Consider the following 23,198-nt stretch of genomic DNA (forward strand, 5'->3'; position numbering starts at 1 on the left):
CTTTCGGGATGTCTTGTTGCCCAATCACTTGAAGAAGGGGCGATGATCTACAACTAGAAGCTGCAGGTAGATTACAGAGTGTAGGAAACAGTTATTACAAAGGAGGACAGATATCAAGTGGATGAAGGTCATCGATAGTATTCAATTACTTAAGGATGATGAAACATTATCTGCATCTGATATAGATCTAACAGATCTAGGATTCAATCATATCAAAGCCGACGCCAACTGAATGCATACGCAATGCTTTAAGTCGTAAGCTTAAGCAGACTATAGCCAAGCGAGCGTCCACAAAGCCGGCAAATGAGGCCATTTCTCCTGCCACTCAGCAAGAATATCAGGCACGCGAGCATCGAAATTCTGTCTCGCCTCGCCGACTCCATTCTCCCATCCATCGACACCACTGGTCTTTCTCTCCTGCGAAGCAGCCTCATTTAACCGATTCGCTAGATCCAAGATAGCTTTGCCTCCTACTAACGCCTCTTCGTGATTATCTTTGATATCCACGTTAAAGACATGCACGGGGCGGTTCAAAGGTGACCCCTTATTCATGAGATCGTCTACCACGGCATCCCAGCACCGCTCTTCACAGGTGATGATTACATCGACGACGCCACCTTCAGTACCTAGGGCGCCCTTATCGCCCTTCGAGACGTGCTCGACGCGCGGCTGTCCCGGCACCCAGTCCTGGAAGCGCTCCGGGCCCCATTTCAGGTTACGGTTGCGCTCGAGCATGTTCAGGAGACCGTTGTTGCGGTACAGACGCTCGTCTTTGGAGAGCAGCTCGTCGTACATTTGGGAGTAGGAGGTTGTGTTGAAGTTGTAGACGTTGGGTTGGGTGATTGAGGGTCCGGGCAGGCGGACTAGAGAGCCCGTCCCGAAGGAGATTACAGGGAAGGGGCTCGACGCTGTGGAGAGCCGGAGGTGGGCTTCCATGGAGCGGTTTTGGTTGGAGGCGCATACGGTGCAGAATCGGAGTTTATATGAGGAGGATGATGAGGACTCCGATTCTGCGACCATATTGTTGTTGGCCTCGTTCGGCGTGGAGGTGGGTTGAGGTTGGGTTGTTGGTGTTGTTGTTCCCATGGCTTCTGGCGGTGGTGGGGGTGGTGGTGGAGGGGAGGGAGCGGTCGCAGTGCCTGCACTGGACAGTCGGGGGTCGTAGGCCATGGTGATGAGTGTTATAGCCGCGTTTGGTGTGACCGTAGGTTAGGTTAGGTGGTATGATGAATTCGATAAGTGATCGTTGGGGGGATATCAAGGAGGCTGGAAGGTGTGTTGTTCACTAGTTGGGCCCTGTAATGACTACTGACAATTAGAATCCGCGGCAGAAACAAATTCAATGGCAGTGACAAAGAAGTATAGTGTAAGGGGGTGCAGGATTCAGTTAAAAGTTGCGTAATTAAAAGTTTGTCCGCATAATGTGCTAAGACAGCTCCAATATATAAAGATTTCATCATGCTGCGGGGAGGGAGGAATTGGGATTGGACTAGATGTTTGCCTTGCATATACATACCTTAGAAGAGCCTCGCATCATCTGCAATTCATTTACGCTGGTTCTACTGGGTGTGGGATGGATGTTGTTGATGAAGGGCCGCAGCCCTGAGTTGACAAGGTGAAGAAGTTTGCGTCGGCGGATTTCGCGCGCCTTTTGTGGTCATGTGCGCTGACTAAGACGCGTGCTGCTCACTATGCCCGATTGGGACAGCTTGAGCATGGATGGCGATGGAGGCTGGGCATTTCTCTTGACTGAGAGTCGGGCTTGGCTTTGTTCTTACGGACTAAATTGGATTTAATGTGCATTCTGAGGTTTGCTAGGCTGTTTGAGATGAGTACCAATATGGTAACTATCGACATGATCCTTTCCAGATGAATACTTCGTACCATCGAGCGGGGTCTAAGAACTAGTCCGGCCGTATGATACGATAATAGCTGCCTACAGTCCCTCTCGCTTCCCTCAAAGCGACACTACCTACCTGTCTGCATACATATCGAACAAGACAGACCTAGCATTTCAAACGGTGCTCAAAACTGACAAATATCAAGTTAGAGTTAACAAACACCATCCAAGATGAAAGCAGCCTTGATCGTTGTCGACATGCAAGAGGACTTCTGCCCTCCGGTCCGTACCCTCCCCATCCCCATCCCGATCCCCAACCCTCAACTACACAGCAGCTCTATACTAACAACCTCAACCAGAACGGCTCCCTCGCCGTCAACGAAGCCCGCACCCTCGCCCCAACAATCAACACCCTCCTCTCCAACCCAGGCTTCACCCTGCGCATCGCATCCCAAGACAGCCACCCGCCAAACCACATCTCCTTCGCCCCGAACCATCCCCCGCCGAACAACCTCCCCTTCGAGCACTTTATCGAGATGAGCAATCCCGCAGCAGGCAAAGAAACCGAAACCAAGCCCCAACGACTCTGGCCCATCCACTGCGTAGAGGGCACCAAGGGTGCGGAAATCATCCCGGAAATCGACACCAAGAACATCGACCTCTACGTGCGAAAGGGCATGGATGCGCGGGTGGAAATGTACTCGGCGTTTGCGGATGCGTTTGGGAATCTCGATGCGGAGGTGAATCGGTCGTCGGTGGATGTGCATTTGAAGGGGGCGTTGGAGGAAAAGGGCATTACGGATGTGTTTTGTGTGGGTGTTGCGGGGGATTATTGTGTTAAGTGCACGGCGATTGATGCTGCGAGGGCTGGGCTGAGGAGTTATCTTGTTGAGGATGCGGTTAGGTGTGTTGATCCGGGGTTGGGGTGGGAGGAGGCGAAGAGGGAGTTGAGGGAGGCCGGGGTGCTGGTTGTTAGGTCGGATGGGCCGGAGGTTAGGGGGTTGAGTGGGGTGGTGTAGGGGTTGTTGTTAGTTGGATGATTATATGTATATGTGTCTATGGGATGTGATGGTGGTTGTGAGATGGGTGGCATGCTTGACGTGCATACTGTATGTATGTTGGTGTGCTTGTGCAGGTGTATACTTGGGAGTGAGCGTCTACGGCAACTCTGTATGGAGTAAGGACTGAGCTATAGATAGATCAAGATATGCCAAGTAGAACTACTATTAATGATCTAGTGGATCTAGATACATAGTCTATAATAGTGACACTAAGACATGTTTCATCTGTAGCTATACGAGACAAGGAATAAGAAAGGACCGTGGATAGCGACAAGTTCAACCCTGGCAGAACAATCTGACAGGTCTCCACAGTGGAGTTGGGGCGGACGTTTGCAACGGCTTCCAGAGATCACCGGCTGCTCAGAACGCAGAAAAGTAAGAAGGGAGTAGATAGATAGCTACGATGAATGGGACATCTGACGATACTCGCGTTGGCTTATATTATTCCATCGCGTTCGATTTAATTAGCTACTATCCTCCTTCCCCCCTCTCCTTAATAACATGACCGTCAATCCCTTCTGGAATGGGCAGCGGGGCGTCGCGGCATCCCCATACTTTCAATAATCAATTAACTCATCGCCACCGCATCCGGAACCGGTCACCATTTATTATAGTATCAGCTCTTACAGCTCGATTCGGTCGGTGCTTTTTCTGTTCTTTCTTGCTTCTTTCTTTCCTTTTCACCGGTTCGTTTTGTCTTACCTGCTGTCTTGCCTTACACATTAGATGCTGTTCGCTTTATAGACTCGGACGTTCTTCCTCCTGCCACCGCTCGTCTATCGATAGAGTCAGACCGTCGCTATGTCGTCCGCTGCAACCTACACAACCTTTCACGAGGGAATTCACTCTCCGGATGTGAAAGCCTCGACCAAGATACTCAGTCCAACAACCAACCTGGCTCCAAAGACCTTACCGTACTGGCTTGTCAATGTTCCCCGCTCGCAATGGACAGCAGAATGTCCCAGCTATCTACGCGACATGTCGCAGAAAAACATCGAGGTGCTTTCGACCCCTGACGAGCAGTACCGGAGACAGGGGTGGGAACTAGTCAAGGAGATCGTTCGTATGTTTCACCGACCGAATGAAACCGTGCGTCAGGGGGGGAAGGACGTGGTCCGTGAGTGAGTGGTCCGCTAATAGATGATGGACAGGGTCCAACCAGATCGATCGGTTTCAGCGTCTTCCCAGCGATCTGAGACGGTATCTTGAGTTCAAGGAGCAGATTGTCGCAGAGTATGGATCGGTCATGCGGTTTGTCGTGAAGGAACGGCTTCGTTGGGGAGAAGGGACGGCGGATGATCTGAAGCCTAAGGGGCGGCCGTTTGAATATGATGGTTCGTATTCATTGTACTCCTTCTTTTTGGTTGAATGAGACTTGGGGCTGTCTGCGAGATGAGATGAGTGCTAAGCATGGTTGTGATGGTTAGAGGATATTCGCATTCTTTACAATGACTGGCCGTATGGAGTCGAGGAAGGCATTGTTCACTTGGTGGTGTGGACAAAGTTCGAGCTGGAGGATGATCCGGTCACGGATGACCTGACGCCACGCGCACGACAGGAGATTGAGGAGTATGTGCAACGGACGTTTTTCTCACGGATGCCAGCCGATCAGGTATGTATTGGTTAGAATGTTGGAAGGAATGCGCCAGGGGGGGCGGCGGTGGTGGTGATGGGAGATGCTTTATTCAAGATACTAATACGAAGGGTAGGTCATCTGGTTCAAGAACTGGAAGTCATTAAAGTCAGTGCATGCCGTGGAGCACTTCCATGTCATGCTGCACCATCCCGATGCGGAATTCCTACGGGAGATCACAGGAGGGGATGCTCCGCTGAAACGACAGTCGGCATGAGTAGATACTAGAGATGGATTGATTTAGTTGATGGTTAAGGGTTAATCCGGCATAGAGATAGACGAGATGGGTAGATGGGTCCCCCAGACTAGGATCTGAAGGAAGTAATAATAATCACCAACCATTATAGGAGGCCAAGGAAGTGATCTTCGGTATTGCTTGATGCTTGAAACATGAGAAGAAAAGAAAAAGAAAAGTAAAGCAAAGCGATGGGCTGTCATCCGTCATCCCCACTGCCAAGCCTGTGTGCCCCTCTTGATCGCGAGTCCAACTGGAAATTTTGGACGGCGATCGGGAGTTGGAAGGTGGTTGCGGTTTGTAGCATAAGAACCGGCGAGAAAAGAGTAGATATCATATACTTATAAGCCTTCAGGAGGATGCCGTGTCACCAACAAAGAGTATTACATATACAGTTATACATAGGAGGCGAAAAGAGCCACTGTGGAAAGAAAAGCCCTCAAGAAAAATCCAAATCAAGGCAGTTTCCCATCAACGTCATTCAGCTCCAGTTTCAGTAGCAATCATCCATCCGGATTCCCTCACACTCACCGTCTATTGTGTCCCCTAGAGTTAGAGTAGTAGTATTTATTAATAGAGAGAACTTCCCGACACTACGGCTTTCCCTCCTATTTTTTTCTGCATAATTGATTGTTGGTTTCAGGAACTTGATCCCGACACTGTCCGTCCATCCCGACATTGAAAGGCATTCTTTGAAGTGACTGATTGTCTCTTCTGCCATTTATCCACATCCATTGCTTTAATTAATTGTTTGGGGAACCCCAAGTGACACCACAATTCAATTTCGGCCCAATACCCCTCGAGATTCGAGTCACTCTTTTGTACGCCGCAGTCCGGTTGCATCGGTGTCTCCTCTCCATCCCCCCCGTGTTGGACTTTCTCACACCAGCAAAGTTAAAAGGGAAAAACAAGAAGTACAAGATCAACCACAATTACCACCACCACCACCACCACCATCACCAGCAGAGAATCATTAGATCAAATAAAATACAACAGAACCACGGAACGCCATGCCCATCTCCGTCCCGCACATCCGCCGACGGTCATCGCTTGCCAGTGAGTGAAGTTTGTTGCCGTCATCCGGTCGAGACTCTCCCCTCTTTTTTTTTTCTGTTGCTGCTGCTGCTGCTGCTGCTCCTCCCACGTCATTCCTGTCTGGCTGCCTCAGTCAACTCTACTGCTACTGCTGCTGGCTGCCTCAACATCCCCCTCCGCCGCCCTTTTCTCTCTCTTCCCCTCCTTGGCTCTCTCTCTCTCTCTTTCTCTCCTCCGACCGGCTGTCTTTTCACCACTTCTCTTCCATCTCGCGCATTTCTGCTGCCCACCATCATGTCTGCTGACTGGGGCTCTTTTTTTCATGTTTCAGGTAATCGTTCACACGATGAGTCCAAAGCTGAGCCCGTGAGCGGGGACGACGAGATCGTCGAGCCCGACCAGGGAAATGGTACGTAGCTATTTCCCCCTCAATATCACCAAAAAAGCAAAACAAAAAGAAAATACCATTGCAAATACCTAGTCTTTTCCCATTTCCACTGACCTGTTTGTAGTTCTTTCCCACATTATCTCGCAGCTCCGACCGGGAGCTGACCTGAGTCGGGTCGTCCTGCCCACTTTTATTCTCGAACCCCGATCTATGCTGGAGCGCATCACCAAGTATGTCGGAGTATCTGCATCGCATGTGAAGAAGCAGTAGCTAACTGATTTCCTCTGCATCCAGCTTCATGGCGCACCCCGAAACACTGCTTCCTATGCCGACCATAGACGACCCCTTAGAACGATTCGTTTCCGTCGTCAAGTTCTATCTCAGCGGATGGCACATCAAACCTCCGTACGTTGTCGCTCCCCTTGAGATGGTTTTATTCCAACCCGTTCCGGTCTTCTTACTGACACCCGTCCCAGAGGAGTAAAGAAGCCGCTGAATCCGATCCTCGGAGAGACTTTTACCTGTTACTGGGACTACCCCGACGGTACCCGTGGGTACTATATCGCCGAGCAGACCTCTCACCACCCGCCCAAATCGAGCTATTTCTTCATGGCACCCGAGCACAACATCCGGATAGATGGTACCTTGAAACCCCGCAGTAAATTCCTCGGAAACTCGGCCGCTAGTATGATGGAGGGTATCGCGATCCTGCGGTTCTTGAACCACGGACAGGACAAGGAGAAGGGCGAACGATAGTAGGTGGACCTGCCATCCGCGCATAAGGACCGCTCTAATCTGGCCTAGCATCTTGACGCAACCGAATATGTACGCCCGCGGCATTCTTTTCGGAAAGATGAAATACGAGTTGGGCGACCACAGCTACGTGCGGTGCCCAGAGAACAACCTCGTTGCCGACATCGAATTCAAGACCAAGGGCTACTTCTCTGGTACTTACAACGCTATCGGTGGGACAATTAAGAACGAAAAGACCGGCGAGGTATACTATGAACTGTCCGGTCTCTGGAACGGCGAGATGCACATCAAGGATGTTCACGTAAGTTCTCCTTCTTACACAAAGGACTGTCAATCTAACTCAAATAGACCCACAAGAAGGACTTGCTATTCAACGCTACGCATGCGAAGCACACCCCTCCCTTGACCAGACCTATTGAACAGCAGGGCGAGCGCGAGTCGCAGCGACTGTGGCAACCCACCGTGAAGGCGATCATTGCCAGGAACCACGAGGCAGCTACGGATGAGAAGACCAAGATTGAGGACCGCCAAAGAGAAGAGGCAGCGAAGCGTGCCGATGATGGCGTCGAATGGCACCCCCGGCTGTTCCGACGGGTGCAGGGCGGGCCCAACGGCCCCGATGAGGGAGAAGAGGACCTAGACTGGATCATCAATGCACATGTGTAAGTTTTTGCCTTGGCATCGGAAGTATAACAGGACTAACGATACCCCAGCGACTCGCACAACCCCGAGCTCGCTGCCAAACAAATCCTGGCCATTGCCCCGATCATCGAAGGTCAGACAGAACCCACCCAGTTCCAGATTCCCGCACACAAGGGCAAGGAGTCTGCTGCGACAGCCGATCCAGCCGATGGCGCTGACTCCGCTCAGAGCGAGCCTAAGAAAGAAGCAGAAGAAGCCGTCGAACGCAAGGACTCACGGACATCGGATGTCGATGCCTACGTCGATGCCAAGGAGAAATAGGTCTAACTGACTTCCTGGATGGCTCCAGTTGACGATGACAAGTCGTTGAACGAGCTGGATATCCGGAGGCTAAGTGACCTACCTATAAGTGAGGCACAATATAGAAGAGCGAAAACCATGGAATTTCAAAGAACCGAAAAGCAAGGAAATGGTAGGTCGAGCCGTCATTCAAATCAACATAATTGACCTGCTCGAGGATCCCAACGCGAGAAACAAGGGAAAGAGTCCGGCCAACCACACACATTCAACACATTACTCAACATACCCACCATTTCCATCAGATTACTATACTGGATACCCGATTGATTTAATATGCAGAGGCTGCGACAAAAGTTGAAAAAAGAACGGACAGGGGAAGGCCTCCAGACGGACCGGAGCACGGGTGATGGGCAAATTCTTGCTTACTATATGTGGATATACATATCATCATCTGGGACACCATGACGTGGGATGGGCATTGATACAGCTAGCGTTTAGGTGACTGATTTATTTAGCATTAATATAGACTATGGTTGTGGATAATGCATAATTGTGACTTTAGTAACTCTATCTCTATCCCCAGTTGGCCAGCCTTTCCTTACTTGGGAGTCTCGGCGTCCAACCAGCCATCCTGTATGCAAACCAAACCCATTACACACGCCCTATCCATGGTAAGTAAAGTATAATAAATACGAACCAGTAAGTAACTAAATAGCCTTCCCCTAGACGAGCGGAGCTCCTTGAATCCCACATGTAACTCCCCATCCGGAGTTCCACATCCTACCCAGTAAGATTCATCATCAGTTTCGTTAAGAGGAAGCAAGAGAAGGAAATGAAACTTGAAAGTAAAAGAGGTAGAACTAAACTCAACATGCCAGCCTTAATGTAACAGTGAAGCTGGATGACGTAGGAGTTATGTATGCATGCATGCATGCATGCATGTGATGCTTGTCTGGTTGTTTGTTTACTTTTTTTTTTCATAGTATCCATTCTTGGTTATCTTTACAATTGACTTTCTTCTTGTTTTTAGGATATGGATTAAAGTATGTGTGCATGGATGGATGGTATCAATAGTAACTGAAGTATGGTAGGTAGAGTGGGGAAGGAATCTAGATCAATCTGTAGGTTGGTCTGTAGGTGAGTAGTATGTACTAGGGGGAGACTTATTACAAAGAAAAAGGATAGATACTCTGGTATTGATCGTCACTCATTGCTGATTTTAGCTAACAAATTAGTTAACTTGGGTATATAGGTATAGTAGAACTAGACAAAAACCAATCCAGAACCCCGTGTCTCTGACGACCTTGTAACCAATACTCCAAAAAAAAATATATATATATATATGATAAGAATTATACCAACTGAAGGGTTAAGATGGTTGGGAAAGTTTCTCCCGTCGCTCAGTATACCAACGCTCCAAGCATGCGCGTCTCTGCGCCTGCGTCATGCCCTCTACGACAAGGGCAAACTCGGTTGCGTTTGGGAAGCCGTATCGTCTCGCCATGCTGCAGAATTGTCGTTTCATGACACGCTTTGGTGGATGGAATTTGTATTTGATTGATTGATTGGTTGTAGATGACGACTTTTTATGAGACTGCGATTGCGACTGCGATCCTGCAAATACTTGCATGTCGAGGTTCTTGGTATTCTCATCAGCTAGTTCGGCGCGACGGCTGAGTCGTTCCTCGACTTTGGATGACCCGATGACTTCGTTGTTGAGGTGGGTGTATTCGACCCCTGCGCCGGCGAGGATGGCTTGGATGGGGTCATGTTTGGTATTGATGGGAGTTTTGGGGTTGGTGGATTCTTCGTCGTCCTCGCCGCGAATCATGGCTGCTAGCTGGCTCATGACTTCGTTGGTGTCGTCGGATTTGCCGGTGAAGGTTGCGTCGGAGACGTTGGGGTCAAAGTCTACGTCGATGTCCATAACCTGGACGCCGGCTTTGCTTTCTGCGACGTTGGTTTTGTTGACGATGTCGCGGAGAAGGATGTTCTGGTTCTTGTATTCGAATAGATTATTGAGACCGAAAAGCTCGCCCTTTTGGTCTTTCTTCTCTTGGACACCCTTGAAGTAGCGGCGTTCCGAGCTCGCGTTGTAGCCGATGTTGGCTTGTTGTTGTTTGTAGATCTGCCGGGCATAGACGATCTCTTCAATAGTTCCGGCGCTGATGAGCCGGAAGACTTCGACATCGCGAGATTGGCCGATACGGTAGGCGCGATCTTGCGCTTGAAGGTCATGCGAGGGATTCCAGTTGGGATCGACGATAACGACTTTGTTGGCGGAAGTTATGTTGAGTCCGACGCCACCAGAGCGGGTGGAGATGAGAAAGACGAATTGGCGTGGGTTGGAGTTGAAGTCGTCAACAACTTTAGTGCGCTCTTCATAGCTCATAGACCCGTCGAGGTAGCTGACGTTGTAGCTGGTGTAGTGAAAAAGCATCTGGAGCATCTTGAGGAGGCGCACACTGTGGCTGAAGACGAGCACTTTGTCGCCATTGGCGTGCCACCACTTCAGCAGTCGACGAAGGACCTTCCATTTACCGCAAAACTCAGGGTTTGCGTAGTTGACAATCGAGTCCCGGGAACGGTAGAGCTTTTCCCATTGCTCGGGCACAGCCAGTTCCAGCATCTCTTTGTCCTTTTCTTGTTTCTCGTTAGAGTCGACTCCCTGCGGGATGAGGATTGCTAGGTGGTTGCTGAGTTTCTGCAGCACTGCTATCGCAGGAAAGACATAGCTTCGCCAGGTGAGCCCGGATGGTAGAAACTGACGACAGCACCAGCCGGCTTTCTGCCGGGAACCACAGTCACAAGGGTCGCTAGAGTGTTTTATATAGCTGACCATGTCGCTTCCTAGAATGTTCACGTAGGCGTCAGCCTGAGTGTCAGTGAGCGGACAGAAGACGACCCGGTCAACCTTCTTGGGGAGCTGGTCTGCAATCAGTGTCTTCATCCGGCGAAGGAAGAACTGCGGCAAGAGGTTCTCCACCAATTTCTTCGCCGTCTTTCGCGCTCTACGCAGCTGATGCACGGTGGCGTCGTGTGACTGACCAATTTTCAAAGGTTCAGAAATGGTCTTCTTCCAGACAGTTACCGGGCCGAGCATCCCTGGATTCGTCCAGTTTAGAAGGGTCCAAAGCTCCTCGTATTTGTTCTGAATGGCGGTTCCGGTCAAGCCGATTCGGCAAAGAGCGTTGATCATGTTCATAGCTTTGGTCGTTTCTGACTTGCGCTCCTTGATGACATGACATTCATCCGCTATCACACAATCCCAGTCGACCATATTGATAGCATCCTTGTTGTGGAGATAGGTACTATAGGTGGTGATCAAGATTTCCAGTCTTCCGGACCGCGCAGCTTGGAGCGCAAGCTCCTTGTTCTCACCATGGTAGGTGTCGAGATGCCACCAGCCCCAACGCGAAAGCTCGGCCATCCAGTTCTTAAGAAGAGTCCCTGGGCAGACAATCAATGTTCGGGGATACCACTGATCGTGCCCGCTTCTCCGCATCTTTCTCATTCGCTTGGCGTCTCTCTCATCGCCCGTCTTCCCATACGCCGCTGTGAGGAAAGCAATAACCTGCACCGTCTTTCCCAGACCCATGTCATCTCCAAGGATTCCGCCCTTCTGGTAAACAAACAGCTCATGGAGGAAAGCAGCTCCATCGACCTGATACTGGCGCAACCACTGTGCGATCGGAGCTGGTATGAGTCCCAACGAATAAGGAAGAGTGATGTCCTTGTACTGATTGCATGGCTTCATATTCTCAAAATTAGGCTTTTCCGCCAAATATTCCAACCTCTCATCGTCGGAGAATTCAACATCGTCATAGCCTGGCGGCAACTTCAGTCCGGATTGCTTCAAATACTCTGTCCTCCGATCAAACTGCGAGCGTCGTTTCTGGAGATAATCCGGTAAAGTATATTCCATCAGTTCATCCTCCGATGACACTTCCTCTCCGTAGACTCGTAGTGGCCGTCTCGGTCGGGCTTTCCCTTCGGAACTTGGAAGTCGGCCGACGATGGAGTTTGAGCTTGCGACTCTCGTCACCTTAGCAGCTCTATTCTTCAGGTTTGCGGTGCTCCGTTTCCGTTTCGTGGCCTTTCGATTCTTGAACTCCTTGTAAGCGGCCTCGCCTTCATTGAAGGAGTCATCTCCGCTGTCGGTGTCGACCACCTCCACCACTGCGTGGCTCTTCTTGTCGAGTGGCGAAGAGGATTGCTTGACCGTAGTCGGCATAGTGTCTGCCGACCGGCGTGGAGTCGTCACTTCAGATTTTGGGGCATGGTCCCTACCTATGATCATCAAGCAGTTAGATATGTCTTGTTACTAGGTATGGATAAGGTGCGGGGACAGACCAGCGACAGAAAGCGAAGTAGGCTGTAAGACCAACGGGCGTGTCCCGTCAAGATCATCGTCATCTGAGCCGACCGTAGTCGCGTCAGTATCCTCGACCTCCACGTGTGAGCCCATGTCCGCCCGAGTTCTGGCAGAAGCTATCTGGACCGACCGTTGAGGGGGAAGGCTGAAGCAAGTGTAAGAGAAATGGAGATGCGGAGACGCGATGGAGTCAAACGGGCTTCCCGATTGGGCAAGCAGCTGACTGAAGAATTCCGCGCCGAAAAGTCAAACTCCGCAACCAATTCCCCTCTTCTCCGCCCATTGCTCGCCCTCGACTTGAAACTGAGCCTGCATACTACGTCGCTTTGTACCTGTGCTCGAACTGAATTCTCCGAACCGGCTTTCTTATTCTTTCGACGAATTTTGACAGTGCATGGCGCGGGGAACCACGCCAAAACTTCCTCCATCTTGATTTCGGCATACCGATTGAAGCACCTCCCAGTTCACAATGCCTCTCGACACATCCACAACATATCCCCTCACCAAGCTTCGCCTTGATGGCCGTCGCTGGAATGAGCTTCGATTGCTCCAAGCCCAGATTTCCACAAACCCCGCCAGTTCGGGCTCATCCTACTTGGCTATGGGCAACACCGCGATCCTGTGCTCCGTCCACGGTCCCGCAGAGGGACGTCGCGGTGATGCCACGGGTGGTGCTGCTGGATCAGCAGGTGCGGTAGTAGAAGTGGATGTCAATGTTGCAGGATTTGCTGGAGTGGATCGCAAGCGCAGAGCCGGCGGAAGTGACAAGTACGTTTACTTCTCATTGTCGTCATGTCTGTTGTGTCTGCTATGACTGGTACTGACTGAAATTCTCGAACAGACAATCTTCGCGCGTCGCAACTATACTACGCTCTGCTTTCCAGTCGCATCTCCATACCCACCTCTACCCTCACAGTACGATCAGCATCCACGTCTCAGTCTTGTCGTCTGACGGATCGCTCCTCGCCGCGGCGGTCAATGCCTGTACGCTGGCGCTTGTGGATGCCGGTATTCCCATGCCAGGACTCCTCTGTGGGTGTACGTCAGGAATGAGCGGCAGCGCGTCTACACCGCGGGATCCAAATAATGACACATTGGACCCGCTGCTGGACTTGTCTCTGCCGGAGGAGCAGGAGCTTCCGTTCCTTACGGTGGGGACGACGACGGCTGTACCGGTGGGAGAGGCGGCTATGATTAACGAAGACGAGGACGAGATGAAGGTAGCAATGCTGACGATGGACTCCAAGGTGCATTGCACATACGTTGAGACAATGCTGGCGGTAGGAATTGACGGGTGCAAGCAGATCCGGGAGATCTTGGAAGGGGTGATCAAGAAGTCGGCATGCCGGTGATGACTTGGTTTTGAAATTCTGTTTCTTTATATCTGCTATCTGGGATCTTCTACAGGGCAGCGCGATAGGGCGAGTTCTGTTTATACCCAGTGATTGCCATGAGGTGTTGGGCGCGGCGGGATGGATCGTTTCAATGTGATATTTGAATATTCCAGCGAATACACAGCCAAGTTGCTAATCATGATGCTACTGTAGATCTGCTGTATAGAACATCCGATTCACTGTATCTTCTGGGCCCACTGGTCGAGAGGCTACCTACTTGATTTGCTCAAACCAGAGACCGTCTCCCTTGACGCGGCAGGGACTCTTTCTACTGTGGAGAGCGCGTTATTCATACAGAAATAACATGAGAAAGATGGATGTGCATACAAGAACACGCTCCTGACATACACGTATCCAAAGTCGGAAAATTGAGTCCCTAGCTTTTGCTCTCTTCCTCACTGCTGGTTCTTCTCTTCTTTAGTTAATCTGTCTCTATAGTCCTTACCATCTACCCTTTCCCATCCTTCCATTCATCCACCTCACTCATCACCCCTCAAACACCATCGACAACTCGAATATGACTACAGAAACCACCACATCAGCCATCATGGACGCCAGCATCACTGCCACCATGCCCATGGCCATGGCCTCTACCAACTGCAAGATCTCAGTACACTCCCCCCCTCCCCACCATCTTCATCCCAAACCTGTACCTCCCTACTAACCATATCCAGATGCTCTGGAACTGGAACACCATGGATGTTTGTAAGTCATCCAACACTGCCCAAAACCAAACCACCCAGCCACCCAGGACACTAACCCCAAGCAAAAAGGCTTCATCTCCTCATCCTGGCACATCACCTCCCCAAGCATGTTCGCGGGCTCCTGCATCGGAGTCATCCTCCTCGTCATCTGTCTAGAACTTCTCCGTCGGGTTGCCAGCGAATACGACGCGTTCATCATCAACCGCGCCAGACTTAAAGCCCAATCTCTAGATGCTGATACTGATACTGATACTGAGAACGATCAACCCAACATCGCAGTTCCTAATGACCACCCCACAGACAGACCCGTCAAAAAACCCATCCCATGGACGCAGTCAGGTTCACTTTCAGCTCTGCCTCCTGTTCCGGAGTCAGCAGAGGAGAAGGAGGAGGAGGAAGATAATGAACCAATGCCTAATGCGCCAGAAACTACATCACATCCTAGTATACACCCCAAGAACCAGTCAAAATTCATCTTCAGACCCAGCAAGATCGAGCAACTCATCCGAGCCACCCTGCATGTATTGCAATTTGCTGTGGCGTATTTTGTGATGCTGCTGGGGATGTACTACAATGGGTATATTATTCTTTGTATCTTTGTTGGGGCATTCGTGGGGTTTTTGCTCTTTTCGTGGGGAGGCAGTCTTAGTAGGGAGAGAGTTGGTTCGATTACCTCTTTACTGGATTATGCTTATGCTGTCTGCTGGTATTGGTAGCAGCTGACGATGAGTACTATGTTAAGTATGTTCAGGATCAGGAACGACGCCACATCCGTGACTAGATGCTGCGGCTAGGTGGGTGGGGGTGTTGGAGCTTAGTTTGACATGATGCCTTTCTTTCCGTTGATCTTGAGAAAGTTGCAGTGATTACTATTCTTGAGAGGGGTGGTGGTTTTTAGATGCCTTTGGAGAGTGTGGATGGTAGGGTTAGGGAATGATGTACGTGTAGGTAGGTATGTTGGAGAGAGTCTTTCTTTCGGGGTGAACTACTACTACTTTTCGGGAGTGAGAGAGTACTATCAAGGGATAATAGCACCGGTGGTAGATTAATACATGTACTATGTGCATAAGACATTATATTATAATAAGAGTCTGGATAGAATATGTCTTTAATAAGAGACTACACATAAAAGTGCAAGTACTACTAATTAGATAGTAATATGATATCATAAAAACTACCTCTTCTAGATAAGATAAAGAACATCCTTTCATAACCCTGAGAAAATCATCTATGTCATAATCTGGATATGAAGAATTTGTTTTCGTTTTTCTCACTAAATGAATAAATAGGCACTCTTAAACTAACACCCAACTTACGCCATACTTCCTCTCCGATCACATCATAACTTTAGCTTAGCTCAGCCCAGCTGAGGAGCCCCCCAGCCTTGGCCAGCCCTCAACCCCTCACTCCTACTAACCAAACTTCCAAGGTAACTTTACGTATACATACATAACTATCATCTAACCACAATATTAAGTATGCAAGACAAATATAATACTATATGGTTGAGAAATGAGGGAATAGAATAGATGAACAAAACATAGCTCTGCTCACACTGCCCTATGGTAAAGATAGTAGTCTCATTAAAGCCACCTGCATGCAACACAGCAGCAGTAGCAGCAGCAGCAGTAGCAGCAGTAGCAAGCAAGGAATGTAAATGGGAATGCGAGCCGGCCGTATTCGGAACCGGGAAACCAATCCGAGGTTCGAATTGCCCCTTGCCAGCTGAGGACTGGGTTGCTTTGCCCCCCCCTCCCCTCCCCTCCCCTCCCCTCCCCACCGGAGAAAAAGAGGGTTGAAGTGTGTTGGAGCGGGGTTGAGCTGTTAGTAGGACGGGTTTAGTGCTAGTCTAGGTTGCCACGTTCGGTGGGATCTTTGGCTGATTTTAGAGGTAGATTATGTAGGGATTTCGTCACTGTGTGGTTATTTACGAGGTGGATATTACTTTGGATCTTTCTATCAATACTGTGAGTGTAGAAAAATGGTTCATGGTTACAGCAATACGATGGTACAAGCTTGAAAGGAAACTTATTGACAATTGGTATGGACACTCTAGATTACACCGGGTAGGGAGAAAGAGAATTGTCCACCATTAATCCTCACAATGCTGGTCTATACCAGCTCGTGGGATGATATCCCAATTTTGCCATCTGTTATCCTTGAAAACTGCTTACAACTCACCGCAGTTGACGATGGTGGGCTTGACGTTGGAGCGGATGGAGCCGGAGGAGGAGCCGAGAGCCTCGATCTCCTTCACGACCTGCATGGACGCGTCATCGGCAACCTCACCGAAGACGACGTGCTTGCCATCGAGCCAAGAGGTGACAACGGTGGTGATGAAGAACTGGGAGCCGTTGCTGCAGATGCTGTTAGCTGTCTGAGGCCTAATTTTACGACGAGTGACAGTAGAACTTACGTGTTGGGACCAGCGTTGGCCATGGAGAGGAGACCGGGCTTGTTGTGCTTGTAGATGAAGTTCTCATCGGCGAACTTCTCACCGTAGATGGAGCGACCACCGGTACCCTGGATGATGATATCAGTCAAATCGTTCTCTCCCACACAGCCGCCCACGGAGGTGGATTGAAAATAGTAGGATTACTCACGTTGTGGCGGGTGAAGTCACCACCCTGGAGCATGAACTGGGGGATGACACGGTGGAAGGTAGAGCCCTTGTAACCCTGACCCTCAGGCTTGGTGCAGAGCTCACGGAAGTTGCGGGCGGTCTTGGGGACGTCCTTCTCGAAGAGGTTGAAGACGATACGGCCCGTCTTGGCTAGCGAGCAGGAAAGAGTTCCAAAAGTCAGCCAAAAGATCCAGCAAGCATTGAGAGAATGCATTTCAGTCCAAGGATGAGAAGAAAATCGCGATTGTGGGAGAGTTCCTTCTATGGAAGACATCCCAGCACTCCCATTTTCTTCACAAGGAGGGGTAAAATCATCCATGCAGGAAAAAGGGTGACGACAGCAGCGAAAAAACGACGAGAAGGGGAAGAGAACAACTTACGGGCACTGGAGCCCACGGGGGCGTACTGAACTTCAAAGAAGGCTTGAGTGTTTCCAGACATGGCTGCGGATGATTGATGGAAAGGACGAAGAGAGAGGAAGGAAGATTGCTTGCAATTGGGGATGGAGAAGAGGGGACGAGAAGCGAAGGGCGAGCAAGGTGGGGTTATTGTTGACCTCAGGCTTCGGGAGAACATTGTTGCTGGAGGGGCACTGGCTGGCTAACCGCTTCCGTCCTGTGCGTCAGCCCATGCGCGCCAATCATGCAACTTGCCAGGCCATCCGCCGTGGGCCTCAGGCCGCTCCGTGGAAGAACATGGAAGTGCTCCGACCGTCCAGTAGTGAAGTGAGTAGCTACCAGCTACTCTAGTAGTAACTTAAGTAGCTTGCTCACTCCAAAGCAACCGGACCAGGGGGGGGATAACTGCCATTGGTCCCCTTATATCATCGGGGACGGCCAATGCAATCGGGATGCATCACTTACAGTACTATCTAAAAAAGAATTGAGGTATAAAAGAATAATATCTCGTCTCACGAATTGCTGTAGCTGGTTGCTTGCTGCTTTGCTGGCGTGGAGAGCAAAAAGAACTGGAGAAAGCGCGTCGGACAGCGGAGGAAAATATTCCTGCTACTGCCCCAACCGGGGATAGCTCATGATTAGCTAAGACCCGGCTCGGTCGGAAGCTTTCCAGGACCAGAAATGGTTCTCACCTCTACAACCGCGCCAAGACAGCTGATCGTACACGTGATTGACCACTCAACACCTGTTTACTATGTAGTAAGGCAATTCTTATAGTTTCTCTAATATCTACCAGGGAAGCTGTCAACATTTACTACTCCATTCATCGCGGAAAGCAATGGCCGCAGCCAATCGAATACAACCACCACCAAAGTCTATCTATCGAGTCATCAAAACAGACTCCAGGAAAACAATAACCACGGCACACAAGAGAAAGAAGACCCCCGTATGGTCAATTCAAAAGTCAGAAAAGAAGAAGCAATTCCGGGGGAGGTTGAACGTGTAAAAAAAAAAAAAAAAAAAAAACTGCCGCAGTATAAATTCTGGAAGAAACATGAAATCAGTCCAGTCCTACAAGGACCCTCATGCAGAAAGGAAGAAAAAAGCGCTAATCAAATAGAAGCAGAGAAGAATATCAACCGCAAATCCAAAATAAATCAACAGAAATAAAGAAAGGGAGAAGCTGAATAAAAGTACATCGCTCCTGAAGTCAGGGTGCGTCTGGAAGAAAACAAGAATCTGTCGTAAAGCTCCACCAGATTACAACACGTCGTTCCACATGGTCGCTCGTTGTTATGCGTGATAACTGCAAAAGTTAAGGAAAGCGAGATTGCAAGGTCCAGCAGTTCGGTTGGTATCATGGTGCCAAATCAGCATGCTAGAAAGAGATAGAAGTGAAAAGAGAATAACGCCACTGCGATTCTCGGGCTGAACAAGCCTAGAAAGAAAGAATATCATGATGTTGACCTTCAGGTGGATGGACTATCGAAAGTCATCCTCCTCCTCAAGGCTCGCGGGGTCCAGCTGATGAGCAAGCTCCTTGGTAACCCGGGGAATCTCGAACGCGATAGGTGGAAGCTTGTTGGTTACTTCTCGAAGCCCCTCGGGGCTGCTAGAAGCCTCGCCCTCGGCCGCAGCGCCTACAAGGCGGTGCTTGTGGTATTCCAGCATCTCGAGGACAGGATCAATGCGTTGCTGAAGAGCCGGGCTAGCCTCTGGTCTCTTGACAAAGTGCTGAACCGAAGAGGTAACATTCGTCACCGCAGAAGAGATGGCAGAGACATGGGTGCTGATCGTAGTCAAATCACGAGCGGCTCGGATGCTGTCGATGAGGGCTTGGATTGACTGAACCAGGCCATTCGTCTGATCCTCGACGTAAAGCTGTCGCCTCAGTTAGCACACATTATCAATATCTAGAAATCTTATAACATACCTTCATCTCCTGAAGTTCGTGGTTCTCGGCCTGCGAGCTGTAGTCTTGCACTGCCACCGAAATTCCGTGGGGAGCGTCAGGCGGGGGGCTCATGGCACTGTAGACGGAATCATTGCGACTGTGTCGGCTTTGACTAGGAGCCACGCTAAAGTAGTCTGGAGACTTCATCTGACTCAATTGAACCTCATCGTCGTCTTCATGGGACTCATCAGGAGGAGTGGATCGGATCTTGACGAGGCGAATGAGTTCAATAACAGCAGCCGACAGATGAGAAGCCGCAGCATCCAGAAGGGAGACAGGTGAGAGCCCGTTGGACTTCACGAAATTCTTGGCTGCCGTGATCAGATTGTTCGCGGTGGTAGAAAGCTTGCCTATAGCCTTCGAACGCAGTACCGATGACCCATCGCTAGGGTCTTGACTTTCTTGCACGTCCTGCAGCATATGGCGTACCGCCATAACAACAGCATTGATCTGGCGTGTCACGACATGGTAATCTTCGTGGCGTGCAGTGTGTAGAAGCTCATCAATAGATATCTGGAACTTCGCGACATGAACATCCTTGACCAAGCCATTTTCATGGAAGATATCACGATCCCTGGTAAGAGTTGCGGCATCGGAACGGATTTCTGTCCCGATAGATGATGTGCGAAGGTGCCCTGCCTGCGCCTTTGCCTTCTCATAGCGGGTCTTCCACTGTTTGACTTGTTCCTCCAATCTGTGGACCTCGGTGGTAAGTTGCTCTTCGTGCTCCCACCGAGACTGGCTTTGCTCGGACAACTCCCTCATTTCCCTCAGGAAGCCAGCTGCCTCCCGTCTGACCTCTTCTGTCACTGACCGTTGCTCTTGCAACTCAGTCTGCAGGCTTTGATGCTTGATCTCAAGATCAGCAAAGCGGGCCTGCAGCTCTGGATCTCCAGTGCTTTGCCGTGATGCTTCTTCCAACTGGTTCCGGAGGTCGTTCTCTATGGCCTCATGCTCGGCCCGAACTTTGTCCAGTTCCAACTGCAGGTTGCTGTTCAGATCCTCGGCCTGGGAGATTTTGCTCTCCAGATCCGACTTCAGATCCTCCCATTCTTGCCGTTCGCTACTAGTGACCTGTGAATCCGGTTAGCAATCGCAATCAATGGGAGTCGAGGAAAAAAGCGTCTGCCTACATCTGACGTGGTTTGACTTTCTCGGTATTTGATAAGCTCCTCATCCTTGGACTTGACCAAGTCCTCCAAGGTCTCAACCTTGCTCTGATCTTCCTGGTACTTGGATATCTCCTCATCCTTGGATTTCAATAGGTCCTCGAGCTTGTTCACCTTATCCTGCAAAGCAGAAACCTGCGATTGACTTTCCGCCAAAGCCTTTCTGTCGGCGTCTGCTAGAGTAGCCCCTGTCCCCCGCCGACTTTGCAGAACCGCATCCAGAGCAAATGCATCGCTCCGCGCATCATAATCGTCCTCCGTACCTGCTCCATCATCGTCGTCCTCGACCATAGTACTCTTGTTCGGAACAATAGTGTTACTTTGGAACGATTTGGCCATTGGCCCATCACCGTTCATGCCTGGCGGCGGCCCACCAAGTGACCCTTGGCGTGGGGGATACATCGGACTTGCTGGAGGTCCACCAGGGGGATAGCCCATTCGAGACGGGGGCCCCGAGACTGCGAACGCGGCCCTCCCGGCGTCGGAGGGTATCCGTTCGGTGGATAGCCATTGGATGGCCGTCCGCGGTAGCTGGGGGCCGGACTCAACCGACGAGATTCCCTAGAAGGAAATTGAGGAAACCGTCGCTCTAACTCGGTATAGACATCCGTCGCGAGATCTCGGAAACGCTGGTGCTGAAGCGAAGCAAGCTTTTGGCGCGCCTGATTGCGCTTTTCATGGAAATCCTTGCGCGGTGGCAGGAACGGGGGAATATCAGGGCGAGGGGGTCGATTCGGAGCCGGCATGGCTGCTTGTCGCCGGAGCAGTTCATCATAAACGTCGGTACTTAATTCGTGAAACTGAGTTGCGGAGAGTCGTAGCAGCTTGTCGCGGGCTTTGCTTGACTTGTTTGCTCTATCATCGCGATGGGACGCATGAAGGAACCTCCTGAGGGCAACGTAGTGCTGACCTAGGACCTCCTCCATCCGCTTGTGTCGCTTGCTGCGTTGATCCGACAAAGTACCATCGCTCGATCGCGCTGCCACCGAGCTCGGGGGAGAGGGATTCCCGGCATCGCTGACCGGGCCCGATGAACCGTTTGTCAGTCCTGCGCCATTTGAACCGCTGGGTACACCGGAGGTAGGGGGTGTGGCAAGGGCGCTGCGAGTTGAGAAGGTCGGGGAGAAAGGCGGATCCGATTTCTGATACTGATTGATGCCGGACCAGTCACTCCCGTCCACGGAGACAGGCGACATAGTCCCGGAGGGAGCGTTCATAGGGGGGTTTGCTGTCGGTAGGCCCGTGGGCTCCGTGCTAGCTAAGAGGTAGGGGAGATCTGGGTCGGTCCAAAGCCAATATGCTTATCACTATGCATCCGAGGTAGGGTGAGGTTGCGGCTCCAAGGCCATTGATGAAGACTGAGTATAGGTATCTGAGAATCGGAGGATTTCGCTCGTGGCGGGTGATAAGGAATGGACGGCCGCTGCGACTGGGAGGGGGGTTAATGCTTCCTCCGAAGAGAATGAAAACAAAGGAAGGAGGAATCCGATGCGGAATGTAGAATAGAACGTGCCGGAGGCACCGATGTCAACAGAAATCGGCACGGGGATACGACCGGTCACCAACAGGCATACCAAATTAATAAATTAAATTGTAGCGACCACAAAAAAAGACCTAAAGCGGCGGCCTTTGGGGAAGGGGAAAGGAAAATAGATCAGTAGGGATTGGACCCAGGCAGAAACAAGCAGCGGGAGAAGCAGCAGCCACCGCCGAAGTTGACCTGGGTTTGGCGACGCCCCAAGGAGTGGAGTTTGGAAAAAGGGCCGGAATAGGGAGTGGTCGAACTTCTTTTGGAAGGGGGGGGGGGAAGAGGACTTGGAACCGAAGGGGGAAAAGGTTGAATGAATGACTGACTGACTGACTGACTGACTGACTGACTGACTGACTGAATGAATGGAGATGGATGAGAGATGGGCTAGGCTAGAAAGATGGAGCCTTGGGGGGGGGACGGGCGGACACGATGGTGAGCAAGTGAGAGAGCCAACGACCACTTCCTCTTGGAACGGGAAATTATTTGGCGGCTGATGGAAGATACATCCACAATACCTACTCAGGTACCTTACTAGAGACCTTGGAAAGAACTCCGTTCATACCATACATACCTGGAGGGTATGGTACGGTATGTTCGTACGACCTCAACCTCCATGCCAGAAGCGCCTGTCGCGGACAAGTTCTTTCTCAACTTACCTTTACTTTTTTTTACTCCACGGATCTTGCGATCTAGGATGTGCGATCAGCTGGAGTTATCATTCTTATCCATGATATCTATCCTTACTTATCGCAAGTAAACCTGAGACATTTTCCATCATGACATCGGGCACTAGACTTTGAGTGGGTTACTACAACTACATTCTGAGACACAAACAACCACCTTCTTCTAGTTACCCTACCAGAGGCCAAAGATCGCCTGGGATAAAGACAGTACCGCGACTGGCTCATCCTGCCTCAACCTTTGGGTGCTGACTAAAGTAGGTTGTGTATGGTACGGGACCAGACAAGACAAGTTGCAAAATAATACTCCACCGCCCATCCGCCAGGAACCGATCGAGCCTCGCCCGGTGTGGCGGTGATGCCCCATTTCTCTTTACTTAGTGAGTTAGTACCAACAACTCTCCCTTTTCCCCGACCGACCGCGGAACCGACAGAACTGACACAGACACTCACTCTCCCCTTCCTCCATTCTTCAACAGCATG

At 50.6% G+C, this 23,198-nt stretch overlaps 9 protein-coding genes across 9 annotated transcripts; 5 read left to right on the plus strand and 4 right to left on the minus strand.

Annotated features, from left to right (window-relative positions):
* Positions 1-170: 170 nt before the first annotated feature.
* ssuA (RNA polymerase II subunit A C-terminal domain phosphatase) lies at positions 171-1,607 on the minus strand. Its single transcript, XM_025530571.1, has 2 exons — positions 1,517-1,607; positions 171-1,305 (listed from the first exon to the last, which is right to left on the minus strand). Exon 2 carries the CDS (start codon positions 1,168-1,170, stop codon positions 271-273), a length of 900 nt encoding a protein of 299 aa, XP_025391077.1. The 5' UTR covers positions 1,171-1,305; positions 1,517-1,607; the 3' UTR covers positions 171-270.
* A 155-nt stretch (positions 1,608-1,762) lies between these two features.
* BO83DRAFT_355152 (nicotinamidase) lies at positions 1,763-3,087 on the plus strand. Its single transcript, XM_025529131.1, has 2 exons — positions 1,763-2,122; positions 2,200-3,087. Exons 1-2 carry the CDS (start codon positions 2,072-2,074, stop codon positions 2,857-2,859), a joined length of 711 nt encoding a protein of 236 aa, XP_025391078.1. The 5' UTR covers positions 1,763-2,071; the 3' UTR covers positions 2,860-3,087.
* A 263-nt stretch (positions 3,088-3,350) lies between these two features.
* On the plus strand, positions 3,351-5,096 carry BO83DRAFT_355154 (GIG1 family protein). Its single transcript, XM_025529132.1, has 4 exons — positions 3,351-3,964; positions 4,053-4,235; positions 4,329-4,513; positions 4,611-5,096. The coding sequence occupies exons 1-4, from the start codon at positions 3,703-3,705 to the stop codon at positions 4,749-4,751; spliced, it is 771 nt and encodes a 256-aa protein (XP_025391079.1). The 5' UTR covers positions 3,351-3,702; the 3' UTR covers positions 4,752-5,096.
* A 1,002-nt stretch (positions 5,097-6,098) lies between these two features.
* On the plus strand, positions 6,099-7,908 carry BO83DRAFT_306827 (OSBP family protein; the record flags this gene model as incomplete). The annotated part of the gene is made up of 7 exons (XM_025527313.1): positions 6,099-6,213; positions 6,317-6,422; positions 6,487-6,597; positions 6,669-6,947; positions 6,997-7,246; positions 7,294-7,607; positions 7,659-7,908. 7 exons carry the CDS (start codon positions 6,099-6,101, stop codon positions 7,906-7,908), a joined length of 1,425 nt encoding a protein of 474 aa, XP_025391080.1.
* Positions 7,909-9,173: 1,265 nt separating this feature from the next.
* BO83DRAFT_406096 (putative DNA excision repair protein (Rad26L)) lies at positions 9,174-12,400 on the minus strand. The gene is made up of 2 exons (XM_025533861.1): positions 12,241-12,400; positions 9,174-12,177 (listed from the first exon to the last, which is right to left on the minus strand). Exons 1-2 carry the CDS (start codon positions 12,353-12,355, stop codon positions 9,257-9,259), a joined length of 3,036 nt encoding a protein of 1,011 aa, XP_025391081.1. The 5' UTR covers positions 12,356-12,400; the 3' UTR covers positions 9,174-9,256.
* A 130-nt stretch (positions 12,401-12,530) lies between these two features.
* Positions 12,531-13,778, plus strand: BO83DRAFT_406097 (exosome non-catalytic core subunit SKI6). The gene is made up of 2 exons (XM_025533862.1): positions 12,531-13,030; positions 13,104-13,778. Exons 1-2 carry the CDS (start codon positions 12,732-12,734, stop codon positions 13,612-13,614), a joined length of 810 nt encoding a protein of 269 aa, XP_025391082.1. The 5' UTR covers positions 12,531-12,731; the 3' UTR covers positions 13,615-13,778.
* Positions 13,779-14,028: 250 nt separating this feature from the next.
* On the plus strand, positions 14,029-15,076 carry BO83DRAFT_459655 (high-affinity Cu transporter CTR3; the record flags this gene model as incomplete). Its single annotated transcript, XM_025537181.1, has 3 exons — positions 14,029-14,266; positions 14,331-14,361; positions 14,430-15,076. Exons 1-3 carry the CDS (start codon positions 14,174-14,176, stop codon positions 15,074-15,076), a joined length of 771 nt encoding a protein of 256 aa, XP_025391083.1. The 5' UTR covers positions 14,029-14,173.
* A 1,128-nt stretch (positions 15,077-16,204) lies between these two features.
* cyp4 (peptidyl-prolyl cis-trans isomerase) lies at positions 16,205-17,927 on the minus strand (the record flags this gene model as incomplete). The annotated part of the gene is made up of 6 exons (XM_025534596.1): positions 17,847-17,927; positions 17,364-17,583; positions 16,964-17,133; positions 16,777-16,883; positions 16,542-16,744; positions 16,205-16,239 (listed from the first exon to the last, which is right to left on the minus strand). Exons 2-6 carry the CDS (start codon positions 17,557-17,559, stop codon positions 16,205-16,207), a joined length of 711 nt encoding a protein of 236 aa, XP_025391084.1. The 5' UTR covers positions 17,560-17,583; positions 17,847-17,927.
* Positions 17,928-18,385: 458 nt separating this feature from the next.
* BO83DRAFT_414867 (putative cell polarity protein) lies at positions 18,386-21,721 on the minus strand (the record flags this gene model as incomplete). The annotated part of the gene is made up of 4 exons (XM_025534597.1): positions 18,386-19,262; positions 19,315-20,409; positions 20,469-20,863; positions 20,887-21,721. 4 exons carry the CDS (start codon positions 21,719-21,721, stop codon positions 18,864-18,866), a joined length of 2,724 nt encoding a protein of 907 aa, XP_025391085.1. The 3' UTR covers positions 18,386-18,863.
* Between the last annotated feature and the right edge of the window lie 1,477 nt (positions 21,722-23,198).

Source organism: Aspergillus eucalypticola, assembly GCF_003184535.1.
Source record: "Aspergillus eucalypticola CBS 122712 chromosome Unknown BO83scaffold_5, whole genome shotgun sequence".
In the NCBI taxonomy this organism is placed as follows: Eukaryota; Fungi; Ascomycota; class Eurotiomycetes; order Eurotiales; family Aspergillaceae; genus Aspergillus; species Aspergillus eucalypticola.